General features: G+C 38.8%; 1 protein-coding gene across 9 annotated transcripts in view; it reads left to right on the top strand.

The window, feature by feature from the left end:
• Positions 1 to 17,074, top strand: part of LOC111866814 (transcriptional repressor CTCF) — a 32,877-nt gene extending 15,803 nt beyond the window's left edge. For 7 of the 9 annotated variants that reach the window (XM_023856118.2, XM_023856111.2, XM_023856140.2 and 4 more), the window contains 8 exons: positions 3,705 to 3,841; positions 5,940 to 6,090; positions 7,779 to 7,933; positions 8,212 to 8,574; positions 10,638 to 10,772; positions 11,632 to 11,767; positions 14,694 to 14,821; positions 15,093 to 17,074. In XM_023856118.2, coding sequence (XP_023711886.1) covers positions 3,705 to 3,841; positions 5,940 to 6,090; positions 7,779 to 7,933; positions 8,212 to 8,574; positions 10,638 to 10,772; positions 11,632 to 11,767; positions 14,694 to 14,821; positions 15,093 to 15,161 — 1,274 coding nt within the window. In that variant the 3' untranslated portion in view covers positions 15,162 to 17,074. Of the gene's footprint in view, positions 1 to 3,704; positions 3,842 to 3,885; positions 4,023 to 5,939; positions 6,091 to 7,778; positions 7,934 to 8,211; positions 8,575 to 10,637; positions 10,773 to 11,631; positions 11,768 to 14,693; positions 14,822 to 15,092 lie in introns of all 9 variants that reach the window. The other 2 variants (XM_023856150.2, XM_023856125.2) reach the window with 2 other exon arrangements.
• Positions 17,075 to 17,656: the final 582 nt, after the last annotated feature.

Here is a 17,656-nt window from a genome sequence, read left to right on the forward strand (position 1 = left end):
TTGAGTTTTCCCCATAGCATCGTCCTTGTACGCCGTTTTTAACATTTCAAGAGTTTCTGTTCCACTTTTCCCGAGCAAAAAGCAGAATTTCACCGCCGCACGCTGTTCACGAAAATCAGCCATTGCAAAAACGACGATCACACAAAACAGTTGTCACTATAAACTCTGCCGAAACTAGTCCTTACCTTCTGAAGCAACGGTAGTCGGCTTATCGACTCAGGAATGTTAGCTCTATGCGCTCATAGCAGCAAAACGCAGTACTACAAAAGCTCTGCCCACAAAAAAATTAGTTTGATTTCTTTTGGGTACCCCATCGTATAATAAAATTAAACCAAAGTACTACACAATGCAGTGTGATAGCTTTACAAGATCAGACATGTGTCTCCAGTAAATGATCATCAAGATTGACGTGTTATGCAAAATCACAAATAATACCTGGGAAAATATGTGAAAGAGGATATAAATGCCTACATAATTTTGGTCTGAAAAAGTGAAGAAGCGGGACGTCATGGGATATCTAGGTGTAAGAGGGAAGATGATACTAAAATGTATCTAGGAGAAATAGAGTCAGATAAGGTGGAGGATTCATCTGGCTTAGGAAAAGGACCAATGGCAGGCTTTTGTGAACACAGTAGTGAAAAGTACCACCTTCTAAGATGTGACACCATGCATTTGCATGTGCTACATGTTTCAGCATGTTATGGCCATCATCAGATACACAGAGCTTTCGCAGTCACCCTTCCTTCTATCTGCTGTACCTCCCTACACTGGTCAAGGTTTACACATTGGGAGTGCATTGGACAGGTATGTTGTTATGTAATGCCCTTATGTTGTAAATTATATTAATTATTAAAATTTAAACTTTTTTAAAACTATTAAAGTATTGTTTTGTGTTGCCAGATTATGAAGTGGTGTTTTTCAGTGTGTGTTTTTGTGTTTCATGGGATTCTTCCTATGATCTTGTGTTAATGTGGTTATACACAGTGTGTCCAGGTTCTGTTGGGACTGTGTTCATTAAAAATACGAGACGTGAATTATTTTCAAAATTTCATTCCTTTTAATCGAAATAGTCTCCTTCTGAATCAATTGAAAAGTTTTCGAAAACAGTCACTGTACTCCTTTTGTGGAATCGCATTTAAAACTGCAGTACATTCCCTTCGAATGTCCTGGATGGTGTCATGATGGTCTCCTTTCATCACCAACATAACTTTTGGGAACAACCAGAAATCTGCTGGAACCAAATATGGCGAATACAGAGGATGATCAAGGACTGTGATCCCTTTTATGGCCAAAAAAATCACACCCGAGCTTCGATTTGTGGGGTGGGGCAGCGTCATGGAGGAGCGACCAGGAACCTTGCTCTCGATATTCAGGTCAAATTTGAAGAATTCTCGCCCACAAACGATTGAGGACTCCAAGATAATAATCAGAATTCACTGTTTGAGCTTCTGGCAGAAATTTCTTGTGAATGATTCCTTTGGAATCGAAGAAAACGGTTAGCAGTGTCTTTGCTCGACTCTTTTGCATGAGCACTTTCTTTGGTTTCGGCTTCTTTGGGCTCAACCATGCTGCACTCTGCCGCCTTGTGAGAGGCTCATATTGAAAACACCATGTCTCATCACCAGTAACAATCGATTTTGTAAATTTTGTATCACTTTGGACCGACTGTAACATGTCTTTGCAGTGTTCCACTCTGGCATAGTTTTCATCGCCTGACAGCGTGCGCAGTACAAACCGCGCATAGACCTTCCGTTTGCCCAAATCCTCAGTCAAAATTTGATGCACAGTACTTTTTGGTATTCCCAAAAGCTCCTCGATGAGTCTTGCAAAAACAATGCAAGGATTTCGGTCACTTTTTTCACATTTTCTTCAGTGCGACTTGTTCTCAGCTTTGATGCATGTGGAGCGTCTTCAGTGTCCTCCCTGCCGTCACAAAATACGGCATATCATAGAAAAATGTTCCAGCGACTCAAACAGTCACTACCATACAGACTTTTAATCATTTTGTACGCTTCTCCGGCTGATTTGCCTAACTTCAAACAAAATTTGATGTTGGCTGTCTGTTCAGCCACCATTTTCCGACGAGCGTCGGAACAGTACTGTTACATTCAAGGTCAGAACACATAATGCAGTGATGCTTGCTCTTTGAAATTATAGACGGCCACAGCTGAAACTTCAAGAATCTTAATGCCACAGCTCGCCAACAGATGGCATTGCAGCACAAAATTTAAAAGAATGAGTTCTAACAGATCCTGGACACACCGTGTATATAGGCCTGTGGGTGTGTGATGTGGTGTTTTCGTGTTCTTCTCTTTTCTTGGCCTGCCCTTTTGTGGAGAGAGTGTTGTCTGCACGAATGACATCAGATCATAGGAAGAATCCCATGAAAAACAAAAACGCACATTAGCAAACACCACCTAAAAATCTGGCAACACAAAACAATAGTTTAATATTTTTAAAAAAGTTTAAATTTTAATATGTGATACATTTTACAACATAAGAGCATTACATTAACAACATACCCATACAACGCACTCCCAGTGTGTAAACACTGGTCACTGTAGGTAGGTATAGCAGGAAGAATGAAGTGTGATTGTACCTGATGATAGCCACAACAGGCCAAAACATACAGTACATGCAAATGCATGGTGTGTTTATACCAGAATTGTGTTGGCTGAATAATAATAAACATTGTCTTACACACAGTGTTATGCTACAGTATATTATTTTTGATGACACCATATAGTGTGGTAGAAATCTACAAATGTTTCAGAGAACTGTTTTGCCTCCATGTTCAGGGTCAGAGAGTAAGCTGAACAAACAAACAAGCTGCTTGCTGTTTGCTCGTTGGCTTAACTCTGGAAATGGAGACAGTATATTCTCCAAAACACTGGCAAATGCCTACTAGAAGACATGGCTTCACATCTCAGAAGATAGTACTCTTGATCCACTTATGTTTGTGATTTTGCTGTAACTGTTTTTGAGGTCCGTTACTGTCTGCAGGTGCATAAGTGTGTAGTTGTGCTGTAGGTCTCTGTAAATGTATATCTGAATTGAACATGATTGCATGTGTGTTGTACCGAATATATCAACATCATAAATTTTAAATTCAGGTGATGTTTAGAAAGTTGAGACACTATAGTCACTTTCCACCTGATGTACCACCACTTAATCTAAAAATGGTACCTTGACTGGAGGTGAGGCATCGATGGATGCAGAAGTTCTAATAACTTATTTCAGCCTTCAAAGTAATACGAGTAACTAATAGTGCAGATACTTAAAATTGTGCTATTACCAGGGTACTTGTTCTTCAGAGTCATTTTCTCATTTTTCTAATTCTTTCATCAAACCTTAAAACACCTTCTCTGAAGTTTACATTAAAGTGGCCATGCTCTTGTGATATCCACCATAATACTTCATGTTTTAATGCTTTAATTAAATCAGAATTAAACTTTATTCTCCTTTCAAAATTATCACAATATTCTCCCTGTTTCTGCCTTTCTTTACAACTTTTAAAGGCAGCTGTCCTTTTCAGTGTTTCTTCATGGAATTATGTTTGAGAAATTTGTAGAGAGCAGTGCTTGGTGGGGATGGAATGCAGGCTCTTCTGTTAACCATTTATTTTCGCAGTCTTGGTGGTATATCAAGTGAGAGAGTTGACTGGAGACTGCTGTGTAAAATGTTACCCTTGGTGTCTTCCGCAGGTGAACTGGTAAGACATGTTCGGTACAGACATACACACGAGAAACCACATAAATGTACAGAGTGTGATTACGCGAGCGTGGAATTGAGTAAATTGAAGCGTCACATGCGCTGCCACACTGGCGAGAGGCCATACCAGGTGAGCCATGAAAACAACCTAGCTGTCTGTGTTATCTTCCGCAGGTGAACTGGTAAGACACGTTCGGTACAAACACACTTACGAGAAACCCCACAAGTGTACGATATGCGACTACGCTAGTGTGGAACTCAGCAAAATGAGGAATCATATGAGATGCCATACTGGCGAGAGGCCGTATCAGGTGAGCAATCCTTCATACCAGACATCAAACAATTGATCAACTTAAGTGGGACTATTTCAGTTTATCGGTAATAAGACATAAATGCTGATTTTAGGCTGCTAAGAGATGCAGTTGTGAGAATGTTATGTTTGATTTTAGAAGAATTCTTCATCAGTGCTTATATTATTTGCATTAGATTGGCATCTGAATCACAAATAGTGTTTAAGTTTGTCTTAGCCATTTCATGCCCACATTCACTTTTAGATCCTGTGCAGTTTAATACCATTATCAAGAACCTGATGTCAAGCTAGTTATTGGTTTTGAAGTAGTGACAGTAATGGTATCTGAAACGTCACTTGGCACAAAATAAATTATTAGTTGCTTCCCAGCATAATATGGCCTTACATAAATGTTATTAAATTGCATATTTGGCGTCTGGTATAATATTTAATATTGTACTCCAGTTTGAAGACTAAGAAAATAATGTTGATCACACCCAAACTATGAAAATGCCAACAGTTTTCTTCTTCTTCCTCTTCTTTTGGTATCAAACACTAGTGGAGATTTTCATGAATGTTATGTGACAATGCACTGTACATACCTGAGTGGAAGACAATCCATCTACCATTAAGAAACATATCTGAGCGTAGTTGGTTGAGGCACTATGCTACAAGCCGGAAGGTCCCGATGAACTTGTTCGATTTTTTTTTTTCAATTGACCTAATCCTTCCAGCCCCACTATGGCCCTGGGGTCGACTCAGCCTCTAACAGAAATGAGTACCAGGAATATTTTTGGGGGGTAAAGGGCGGCCGGCGTGTAGATCTGACAACCTTGCCGCCATCTGAGCTGATTTTCTAGAAAATGTGGGAGCCTCAACATCGCACAACCCTATGGGCCTCCACTGCCTGTTACAGGGATACCTTTACTTACTTTAACTTTATTTTATCTGCTCATGAAAACAGTTTTATTATGAATTTTGTACAGTTACTTAAAGCAGACATGTGAAAGATAAGAACTATTTGAAAGTATGTTGTATGTTACATTTATTAAAGCATGTAATATGTGAAGCTTTCACTGTGAATGAATGTTCATATGTGATCAACTGCGTCAGAGTTCAGTTTCATAGCCTGCTCTGTCTTTGTCATCAGGATTGATTTGGGGAATGACCCCATAAATCTTTAAACAAAAGATAACAGGAACAAAGAAATGAACCAGAAAGATGCATGACAGGAGAGCGATATCAACATGAAAGTGTTCTGTATCTGAAAATAATAATATGCTTCTCAGTAATACCTCCTTCAGTAAAAGAGGATTTGTGGATTGCACACAGTAATTTCCAAAATTTGATCTTCCTGTGTGCCTCATACATATGTTGCAAGATTTCATCTCATTTTGTTTTTACATAGTGACCTTCCAGTTTCTTTCTCCACTTGTAACTGCTTCTTACAGCTAGTTATTACATATTTTCCATATCCTCCTCAGAAATGACAGACATGCCACTAGGCTTACTCTTTGTTTTAAAACATGTGAAACTTAGAGGTATACCTCTGGACATTCTAAACTTGACAGTAAGTTCAGGTGAATGGTAAGCTTCATGCCCGGGCAACTTTGCCTCTAGAGAAGGTACTCCTGGTACTCATTGGATTGTGGGGACCCAGGATCAGTTCTCATGTAGTGATAAAGAGAAATCTCTCCGTCTGGCAGGAGTCAAACCTGGGTTCTCCTGTTGTCCTTCCCATAGTCTGCTCACTGCACTGATTGATGTTTACCAAACTTATGCTGCCCTTTGGTAATGAATGAATGCAGTGTGTGTTGCTGTGCACCTCATAGTTTCTTGCTTCAGTTTTAAATTGTCACAGACTTTTTGTGTGTAGTAGTGTTCGACTATATTTCTTGAGAAATGTATTAAACAATCACCTTTTTTATTTTCTCCTCAGTGTCCACACTGTACATATGCAAGCCCAGACACATTCAAGCTGAAACGTCACCTTCGTATACACACTGGTGAGAAACCATATGAATGTGACATCTGCCATGCACGCTTCACCCAGTCCAACAGCCTAAAGGCACATAAACTCATCCACAGCGGTATGTATTGAATTATTATTGGATTTGTATTATGTCAGGGATCTGCAGATTACACGAGTGAGTCAGACGCATGGCGTGAATAATGTATTTGCTTAGTTCCAGAATAATGTGGAAATGTAGAAGAACCGTAGGATGTATTTCGAATGTGTCACTCAGTGTAAAATGTTTGGCAGTCACATCCTCCTCCTATTTAAGGATTAGGCTGATAGCCTGTTCTTGCCTCTTTCAGTTCCACCTTATGCATGGTACACCACTAGATTACATCAAGAAGATATGTTACATAGCTCAATTAATGGCCATTTGCCGCTGTTCTCAACAAAAATACTCACATGCATCTGTGTTAGGATGAAATTTCAGACATTTTATACTTGTATAAAATAGTACATACAGTACTTGTATGTACAAGTACTGATGGTGTTTGCCAGTCCCTTCAAATGACAAGGTTATACCAGTGTACACATTTTCCCCCAGATGCAAAGAAAATTTAAGTATAATGTGTCGAATCTTGGAAGAACCAAAACGTACTCTGATTAGTGATTGATGTACCTTGTTCATTTACGTTTCCCCCTCCCCTCCAAATATAGGAACTTGCAAATTAGGTTCTCGTGGAAAATTGACTGGCTGGTAAAATCTGAAAATGGAGGCATGGCAGTAAATGTGGTAATTACATCAAGTTGGTCGTAAGGGTATTATGAATAGTGAGTTTGACATGAGAGGGGGAGAAAATGATTTATAAATTATTTGGTGTATTCCTTTGTAACTGAAGTGCATGAATGCTCATAAGAGCCGACATGGATGAATGTTTAATTCATCTAGACAGAAGTTCAGTAGAAACTGATGCCAGATCTGGTTGGACAGTTTAATCACCATTAGAAAGAGATTGTGCTCATAGTAATCACTCCTATGAAGTGGCTTAAGAGACAGTTACTCATATGATCCCAAAGCTTTCATGGGAGCTGTATGCAATCAGACCTTTCCAGGGTGGTCCCTCATGTCCGTGTGGATATGGTATCTGTCATTCAGAGGCTGTCTTTGTCACCATCAGGGGTCAGTGTGTTGAGTGTGGATGTAACGAGCATTACACCACCACCTGATGATGGAGACAGTCTCCACAATGTTTGATAATAACTGCTCGGTGACATAACTGATCGTGCCGAAAAGACTCTTATCACAGACATTTTTGAGTCTGTGCATTTGTCAGTTCAGCCAAATTCAAGATGGCATAGTATTGTTGATTACAACACCTGCAACCAAATAGGGAACACACAACACGAGACACGATATACACTGAGAGTAAGAGGAACGACTCCCATAGTGATGGAACTATGCGTGGTGTTAGAATTGGGACAGATAAGATAAATAATCTTAACAAGTTTTTAGTATATAAATATTTATTATAATTGACGAACATTTTTAAATATTTTTTAAATTTTACAATGACATAATGGCAAGCAATGAAATAGATTAATGTAAATGGAGCTCCTGATGATGGCACTATAGTGCCGAAACATGTCGTGAAATAACAAGTGAAATTGAGTGCACTGAAAGACGGACACTGCTTACGTATCATGGATGGCATAGTATGTCTGAATTATAAGAGCACTTGCAAAATTTCCAACACGCTTACATTAAAGGTAATGTTCTTGAGTTTTAACAGACTAATACTTTTGGATATTAATTTCTTGCAGCTGGAGATAAGCCAGTATTCCAGTGTGAATTATGTCCTACAACATGCGGACGCAAGACTGACCTTCGAATTCATGTACAAAAACTTCATACCTCAGACAAACCCCTCAAGTGCAAGAGATGTGGTAAATCTTTCCCGGACAGGTACACATACAAGGTAAGATAACATGTTTATGCTTTGAAAAATACAAAAAAATGTTCCTTACAGAATATTGTATGGATACTATCTTCTGAGATGTGATACCATATAGATACCAATATTTTGAAAGAATGTGCTGCGTCCAATTTTAGTCAAACTTCTTGCTTCTTCCACCCTGAAGATGGAGGTAGCACATTCCTATGAAATATTGGTTAACCCTTACCAGCCCATACTGCATCATATCCTCAGATCTCATGAACACGTTTATTGTATATGCCGCCATTTTCTTTTTCCAGATTCATAACAAGTCACATGAAGGAGAAAAGTGTTTCAAGTGTGACCTTTGCCCATATGCTTCCATATCTCAGAGACATCTCGAGTCCCACATGTTAATTCATACAGATCAAAAACCATATCAATGTGACCAATGTGATCAGTCATTCCGTCAGAAGCAACTGTTGCGACGGCATCAGAATTTGTACCACAATCCCAACTATGTACCACCACCACCAAGAGAAAAGACTCACGAATGTCCTGAATGTGGGAGAGCGTTCCGACACAAGGGGAACCTCATACGACACATGGCAGTGCATGATCCGGAGTCCTCGGCGCAAGAGAAGGCCCTCGCCTTGAAACTTGGGCGACAGAAGAAGATTCAGGTGAATGCGAGTAATCTCTCAGTGAAGTTACAGAACTATGCAGTTAATTTATTTTCCTAAATTGATGTTGTATATGAAGAAGATTCTTCAGGGGAAGGAATTTTAGCTTCTTTTCCTCGAATCATTTGTTTTATACAGATTGATGGATGAAAATTCTCCATCCACATGTTTCTTCACACAGTTCTCCCTTTTTTATTCATTGCCAGCCCTTTTCTTGCTCCTGAAGTAAAGTAAAGCTATCCCTGTAACAGGCCGTGAAGGCCCATAGGGTTGTGAGACGTTAAGGGTCCCACATTACCTTGACAATCGGCTCAAAGATGGCGGTAAGGTTGTCAGCCTTACGCGCCGGCCGCGCTTTACTTCCCAGGAAAATTATTTATTTAATTCCTGGTACTCATTTCTGTTCTTGTTTTATATCATCTCATACCTTTGCTTTTCTGTGAATTTTCTTGGTAACTTTCCTCTGCTTATCCTTTTTATATGACAAGGCCATTGTCATTGTTTCTCTTCTAACTACTGACAGTTTTTTAATTTATACTTCTCCCAAAATTTCAGTTATAATTCTGTCCCATCTTTGTATTTCAGTACTTATAAAAAACTGCATATCCAATTTATGACTGTCCTTATGTTTCTCTTTTTAATCGTCTGTTTTTCAGCATCATATGTTTATATGAGGTTAAAATTTCTAAAAGGTTCTGACAATGTTGTGTAACACTCAGAATTGCTGGGTCCATTGGTTCAGGTTAGCTCTTTCTAAGGGACCCAACAGAGTAGGTTTGTCCCACTTCAACTGAGGATGGAAACACATCCATTTTCCAAAATGTTGTGTTCTCTAGTCTTCAGAATACTGGACAATGAACAAAGTACAAAAACCCAGTAATTTTGAGAGTTTAAAATTTACTTTGTAGGCTGTTGTCTTGCATTGTTTTCGTATCTCATGTTCTCTTATATTCCTTTTAAAACATGATAATAATTAGAGTTATTTTATATTCTTTGATTTACCTTTTCATTGAGTTCCCCTTCTGAGTTAGACTTCCAAAATAAATAGAATAGCCCACCACTTTAACCATTATGTCATTAACTTTCATTCTGATATTTTTTCTAAGTGCCTCAAAATTCTTGTGTTAACTTTCTTGCACATTTTCATTCCATATATTTATAATAAGATTATATAAATTTGGTTTCTTTTAAAATTCCCTTTCATCTTTCCCCTCAACCAACACATCATCTATAAATACATGTTAATGTTTTCATGACCCATCTTATTCTCTTTTCTAAGTTTATTAGCAATTCATCCATCATAGCATTAAATGTGACTGGTGAGAGGATACATCTAGCCTTGCTCACAACTTGTCTTGAATCATCTTGATCTCCGTAATTCATGCAGTAAATATATGTTAGCTTCACGTTTTCAGTAAGGTATTGCGGTGCTTTTAATCATCTTAAGCTCAATTAAATCTCTTCTTTGTTTGAACTGTCAGATTCATTTTTAACCTGTATAAGAACAATTACTGTACCCATGCATGAGGAGCTTCACAACTTGTACTCTTCTCCAAGTATAATTAGAATGATCAAATCAAGGGGGATGAGATGGGCAGGGCATGTAGCACGAATCAGGGAGAAGAGGAATGCATATTGGATATTGGTGGGAAAGCCAGAAGGAAAGTAACCATTGGGAAGACCAAAACATAGGTGGGTGGGCAATATTAAAATGGATCTTAGAGAGATGGGATGGTATGTATTGGATTGATCTGGCTCAGGATAGGGACCAGTGCAGAGCTCTTGTGAACACGGTAATGAACCTTCATGTTGCTGGAAGTTCTTGAGTAGATGCACAATTGGCGGTTTCTCAAGAAGGGCTCAGCTCCGTGAGTGAGTGAGTGAGTGAGTGAATTGCTGTACCCGTGACAAATTTCCAGTATTTCTCAGTTGTCTCATTGTACCTGTCAGACCTGGCATGAATATATCTCAGTGAAATGCCTTTTGCTCCCCACAAAGTGCCCCTTATTGTAGTATTCCTTTGGGGACTAACTCTGAATTCTGATTTTTGTATATTTCTCCAGATTATTGATGGGCAGCAAGTTGAAGTAATGGCAGGAGAGGAGGATGATGATGAAGATGATGACACTGATGGGGAAATGATGGCTGTTGAGCAGGATGGACAGCAATACGTTGTATTAGAAGTCATTCAGCTACAGGTAGGGAACAGAATGAAAGCAGTTTTGTTATTCAAGATTCACAAACACATGAGGAGATTACATCTTGGGAATTCATGCTAACATTCACTTCACTGTCCATCTGATATTAAAAACGCAGAGGTTAAGATATACAAAACCATAATTCTGCCTGTTCTTTGTTACCCATCTCACACTAAGAGACGAAAATAAACTGAGGGCGTATGGGGACGTGATATTGAGGAGAATACTTGATTCTAGGTGAGATGAAGTAAGAGGAGGCTGGAGAACACTGCATAATGAGGAGCTTCTTAATTTTGCATTCCTTGTCTGATATGATTAGGATGTTAAAATCAGGGAGGCTTAGATGGGCATAGGCTTGTAGGGTGCCTGGGAAAGCAGAGAAATGCATACATAGTTTTGATAGGAATACCTACATATATGAAATAGATTACGTGGAAGACCAAAGCATAGATGGGAGGGTAATAATAGAAGACATCTCACTGATACAACCTCTTTATTATACCCGTCACAACACAACTAATATCAAGATCAGACCATTTTTGGCCCCGCTGCATGTTTCGGCCATTGATGGTCATCATCAGGCAAACACATGATTTACACACATATACACACCACTGAACCCCAGCACCAACAAAATTGGATCTCACTGAGATAGGATTACTCGTGATTTAGACTCATCTGATTCAGAATGACTAGTGATTGGCTGTTGTGACCACCCTGTATAGTGTTATAGTAAGTGTTAATCTACACCAAAAGTAAATATTCTGTTATTTCTAATAGAGTCATTGCATTTATTTTATATATTAGTGTAAAGTGTTGTGATGGTTAAGTACTTAACATAGTTTGATGATTTTCTCAGGATGGTGATGGTGAGCAGGCAGTAGCCGTTGTGACGGGTGATGCAGCACACACCATGGAGCAAGCAGTGGCGCTACACACTGGTGAGAGTGATGGAGAGGGTATTTTAGCAGGCCAACATATCACACCAGACTCACGTAAGAAGTTGAAGTGTGTCTGCACTAAAAGTCGTTAGACAAATCATATTTTGATCCATACTGGTTGACCAGACAGGTTGGCTGCACAGTAACACTTCCGACTTACATTCTGAATGTGACTGCTGTGAAACTCACCCAGATTACTGACTAGCCTGTCGTTTTATGCTTTTCTTCAGTAATTCCAGACCGATACCAGAAGATTATGCAAAATTAGGCCATGATCGCTTCCTTCCACACACTTTCCGGTTCATTGTTCAATGCCATGTGCTATATGGTGTGATCAACAGTGTCATTACATAAACTACACATACATAAAAGAAAAACTATACTGGTTCATTATAATGTTAGTTTACAGTATTGAACCTTATTGAATATATCAGAAACAGCTGTTGCGCCCTCATTGCTTTCAGACACATAGATTCAAAATGAGTTGTTTCATTATATTTTAACTTTTAGGAACATAAAATTTTACATAGGCAAGTTCTGGCAGATATGATGGATGTTCTAACATGATAAGATTAGCAAAGTGCATAATGTCCTGCGCATGATTATTTGCTTTTATTATTTGCAAAACAAATTATGGTGATGAAACCATTTCGTATGATACAGCTCTTGATGTGGGACAGTATTCTGTGTGTCAGTGTATGGATATGTTGTTGGATATTGTCTGTTGCCTGAGAAATATTTTATATACGTCGTGATGTTTTGGGAGTTGGCTGTACTCCTGTCACCAGGTGATTTCACTAAGAGGCAACGATTGAGTTGAACCTGGGATCTAGTACACTATTACCAGACTACCCCAGTATGTTGCTGGCATGTAGTGTATGCTATAAGTGCCAGAGTGTGGACATTAATTTTAAATATTTGTAAAATGCTGTTTCAGAATGAATTGTTTTTACTTAATATGTTTAATTTAAGTAAGAAGCGGGATCAACTTTATGTGAAAAATTACTTTATAAAGTCGTTCAGTTGTTGCAGTGGTGAAATATCTTGTGTTTGCGGTATTTGTCAGTGTTCAGTTAATCATTGTTTTCCCATAGAAACACTAAAGCACTATTGAATAGTCTTTCTCCTCAAACATCCAAATCATATTTTCATGTGGAAATTGACGTCAGTGACCCTTAAATGAACTTTCAAAAGGAGATAGAGAGGTGTTTAATTTTAACTTCACATTATATTATATAAGATTTGAAGCTGTCATGACTGCTGAGGGAGCCGGGATAGCATAGTTGGTATAGTGATTGGCTATGGGCTGGACAACCGAGGGGTCAGTGTTCAAATCCCGGTAGGGTTTAGAATTTTCTCTTCTCCACATTGTCAGACTGGCTCCAGGGTCCACCCAACTACCTATCCAATGGGTACCGGGGGCTCTTTCCCCACAGGTAAAGCAGCTGGGGCATGAAGCTGACCACTCACCTCCAATTAGCGCCGAGGTCAAGAAAATGTGGATCTATACATCCACTCCCCCATATGCCTTCATGGCATAGTGCTTAATTAGTTAAGCAAAGGGATAGCTTTACCTTACCTTTACTTTTACATGGCTTCTGAGAGTGATGAAGTATTGTCAAGTGACCACCTCTGTCGAAGTCTGAAGGGAAATGATGTTCTGATAAAGGTTACATAGAAGGTCTCTGAAACGTTTGGCTTCAGTCCTGAAATGATGCGGCTGGTTGCCTGAGAAGCTTCTGCCGTGTAAAATATAATGTTAAAATAGTCCTGTTACTAATAATACAAATTCCACCATCAACACAACTATAATTCATTAACTTAAGTTCCACTACATGTTTCGACTGGGGCGGTAGCATAGTTGGTTGAGGCACAATGCTATAAGCCAGAAAGTCGCGGGTTCAAGTCCCAATGAGGTCGTTGGATTTTCTTTTCAATTGACCTAATTCTTCGAGGCTCACTATGCCCCCTGGGGTTCTGGCTGTGCCATAGCTCAAGCGGTTAGTCACTGGCTTCCCACCGCGGCAGTCCGGGTTCAATCCCAGGTCTGATCAAGTGGGATTTGTGGTGGACAAAGTGGCGCTGGGGTGGGTTTTCTCCGAGTACTTTGGTTTCCCCTGCCAATCTTCATTCCACCAAATTCTCCATCATCATAATCACCCAGGGCAGGCTACAATAGGCCAATCAGTGGCCACCATGCCAAGTGGACCCAGTTGGAGTCCACCCCCCACTATGCGAAAAATGGCCCTGGGGTTCAACTCAGCCTCTAACAGAAATGAGTACCAGGAATTAATTAAATAATTTTCCTTGGGGATTAAAGCGCGGCCAGCACGTAAGGCTGACAACCTTACAACCATCTTTGAGCCAATTGTCTAGATAATGTGGGACCCTCAACGTCTCACAACCCTATGGGCTTTCATGGCCTGTTACAGGGATAGCTTTACTCTTTTTGCTTTACATGTTTCGACACTTATAGAATCATCCTCAGTTGTTGTGATTTACACATTTTCATTATTGAATTATAAAGTGTGTATACATATTTACATACACAGGCTTAAAATGACTACTTTCTATGTACATTTATTTTCTAACTGCTAGATGTTGATTTAAATACAAAATATATAAAATAATTTTACTTATTTTTAAAATTAATTTGAAAGTGCTGCATGCTGTATTCAGCTTAGTGTCTGTTCCTATAGTGGACCACGCAACTTTTCGTCTGATTCTTGTATTGTTGGCTAGATTCGTTTGTGTTAACTGTTTCTTGAGCCCAAATTTATCTTCTCCCTTATTTCCAGGATGTCAGTTTTTACTGTTGTTGATCTGTTTTATGTTGTATACTTTGCTGCATGGAACATAAGTTAATAAGCCATAGTTGTGTTGACGGTGGAATTTGTATTATTGGTCATACTCGCACAACAGGATGCAAACATTAAAAATAGTTGTCACCATATTTAGTTCAAAATTAAATCTTTTGCAGATCTAACAGATGATGAAGATGTTATTGAAACACTGAGGAACAGTAGAAAACTCTCAAGGAAAGATGCTTTGACTATAAGAAAGAGGATAGAGACCGAGAAGGACATGCAGAATTGTTTCGGGTTTGATGTAAGTACTTTGTTATTGGAATGTCCTTAGTGTATTCAGCTCCCTTTGGTTTCCGTATTGGCCTTCCTTGATATAACACCAGAACACAAAGATCCTATGGATTGCTGGTAAAGTACATGTAAGTGGTACAGTTTGACACCATTGCTGACCTGTCACAGTAGGCAGAAAATGATGACAGCAGTCACGTTATACAAGGAAAGCCAGTTGTGGCTCAGCTGACAGTCTCACATAACATCGCACTGTAACAGTTAAAATCTTTTTGTTCTTCTAGGACGAAGGAGATGATGTGGATGATGAAGCCGCAAAAACAACAATCCAGCTGCTAGAAGCCATCCACTAGTAGAGTCATCAAATTTGCGGTCTTTTTCCTTGTAGGTACTTTGTTCATGGGAGAGACCATGCAGTTGAAACATACTTTCTTTTGTTTATGCGGTGTACATTGGTGGTATGGGGTTCGTCAGACTCATGGAACCAGTTTACTTAGTGCAGTTGTGCACTTTTTTTGTGGTGTCACTCTGTGAGTGGTGCAGTGTTGTGGATTTGTTTTTTCTGATTATGAAATCATCCATTTTACAAAAGAAGTGGGTGATGATCCAGAATGACTTTTTCTACCTTCCTTAAAATATTTCTTTTACTTGATGTTTGATGCCAAGTGTGAGAAACTTGTTTCCATTGCCTCATAGTGATGAAATGTACAAAAAAATATATAGGTCTCTATAGACATTCTGAAGCAGGAAGAAACTTAAGTATACCCTTTCATGTAATGGATCGTACATGCATGTTGAACTTTCAGACTTCAGTTTTTAATGCTGGTAATTATACAGAGGCTTTGAATGCGTCTAGGTGTTAAAAGCATGGTATAGCCATGTTTGATGCCAGTAGCTCATTATCCTGGAGGATTTCCAAGTGGACGCAAAAGTGATTGCTTTTAGTTTGATATATTACTGATTTCAGGTACACTTCTGTTTTCAAGTTTACGTGCCCAGCTTGACACAGAAAATGTTTATAGTGAATGGTTGTAGAACATAAAATCTGTCAGTGCTGAAGCTATTCAGCTGGAAATGTTTCGTATGGTTTATGAAGATTGCTGGTTTATAAGAATGTTTGCAGTTTTGCAGGACATATGAAGATTGCTGGAAATATGATTATGCAGTGAAAAGTTGTTGCATGTTCCCAGAATGATGGTTAGATTTGTTTCATTTTGAGAGGTAATAATTTCTTTCTACATGCAGTTTTCCCTTGCTGTAGGAGTTTACATGTACAGAATGCTCACAGTAAATACAATAGACTTGTCATTTCATTATTTTATTATTGAAGTGCTTTGTCTCCTAACTCTTTCTGCAGCTGATATTGAGCACAAAGTTTGTATCTTTTCATGATATAATAATTAGCATGACAATTGTTTTACCATTTCAAGAACACTTTGTCTATAATTTGTTGAAAGGTAAATTTTGTGTTGATACTTCCTTTGAAGTTGGCCGTTAGTAAGAAAATGGATATCATGGCTTGAACATTCCACGCTATCAGTTGAATGCGTGAAGTTGAAGTCGCCTCATGACATCTTGGACTGCTGGTTTGAAATTGATAATATTTTTAATCTTTGATCCCAAGCCATATCTAGAACTAACTGTAAATGCCTAAGTTTCTTGAAGGTGAACACATTTGCACAGAAAGACTCAGCAATACTTTCCTTAAATGACATTCAAACAGCAACAGAAATATATCCTGTGAAACACTGTTCTTTCCACTACATGTCAGTATCTCTGTTGGCAGAATATTAACCATGAAATGACATTGTGGGAACTGCCCACATTCAAGCAATGAAGCTCGTGTTGTCACACTTGCTTGAATGTGGGCAGTTCCCACAACGTCTTTGTCTGTGACAGTTCCAATGCATGTACTCAGAATTGATGTAGCTGGCACCTGGCATGTTAAGGATTTATTCTATTTCAGGACTGTTCTTCCAGTCTCTGGAGGAGCAGAAGTTCCTGAAATTGAAAGTAAGAAACCTTGTGGTACACATAGGTACATGACAGTTCTCAACTTCTTGGCAGATTGTAATTCAAAATAAAAATTAAAATGTGTACAACTATTATGAAATCAAGAGTAGTTCTTTCCACCTATTTGGATTCTAAGCTCATAACTTTTTACAATAGAATTGCACATTGTTTTGTCTATATTTTGGAGGTTTGTACAAATGTAGGTAATAATTAGACGATGTTAATGGTCTCAAATAAAACAGAAGAATGATAATAGCTGTGAAATTTGGAGATTTCATATCATAATTCAACTCTTGCCTGTAAATGAGTCTCTACTCCCATTTTGTTCTTGGAGTTACAGCCTTCTATTCTAGTCTGTACAGCTGAAGAGGATTTGTGTAGATGGCTGAATGAAAAAGTTTACAGCAATGTGTAGTATAGAAACAAGAAAATTTTAGTGGTTGCTCACAATTTAGTCCCACACTAGCAAAAGTGATTACAAGTATTTAAATTTTATCATATTGAAGCCAAGGCCTTCAGAACATTTATTAGAACATGCTCCCATTCAAAAGTGAGCATTTAAGTGCCAACATTTAAACTACTTCATAAAGCACTGCTTACATCAGTAATGATTTCCGCTTTCCCCACCTGGAAATTTGAAGCAAACACTTACCTCTTAAAATAAGCACAATAGATCACTGTAGATCGCGGTGCAAGGACCAAGAAGGCCCACCCCTCATACGTTCATACCTCTTAAAATTGCAATGCCTGCAAATCAAGGTTCTCCACACCACTAGAAATTTTTCAAGGTGCACACCGATCCACAATTTGCACACAGCATTTAACCTTGTGTGTG

This window comes from Cryptotermes secundus, unplaced genomic scaffold, assembly GCF_002891405.2.
Source record: "Cryptotermes secundus unplaced genomic scaffold, Csec_1.0 scaffold42, whole genome shotgun sequence".
Taxonomy (NCBI): Eukaryota; Metazoa; Arthropoda; class Insecta; order Blattodea; family Kalotermitidae; genus Cryptotermes; species Cryptotermes secundus.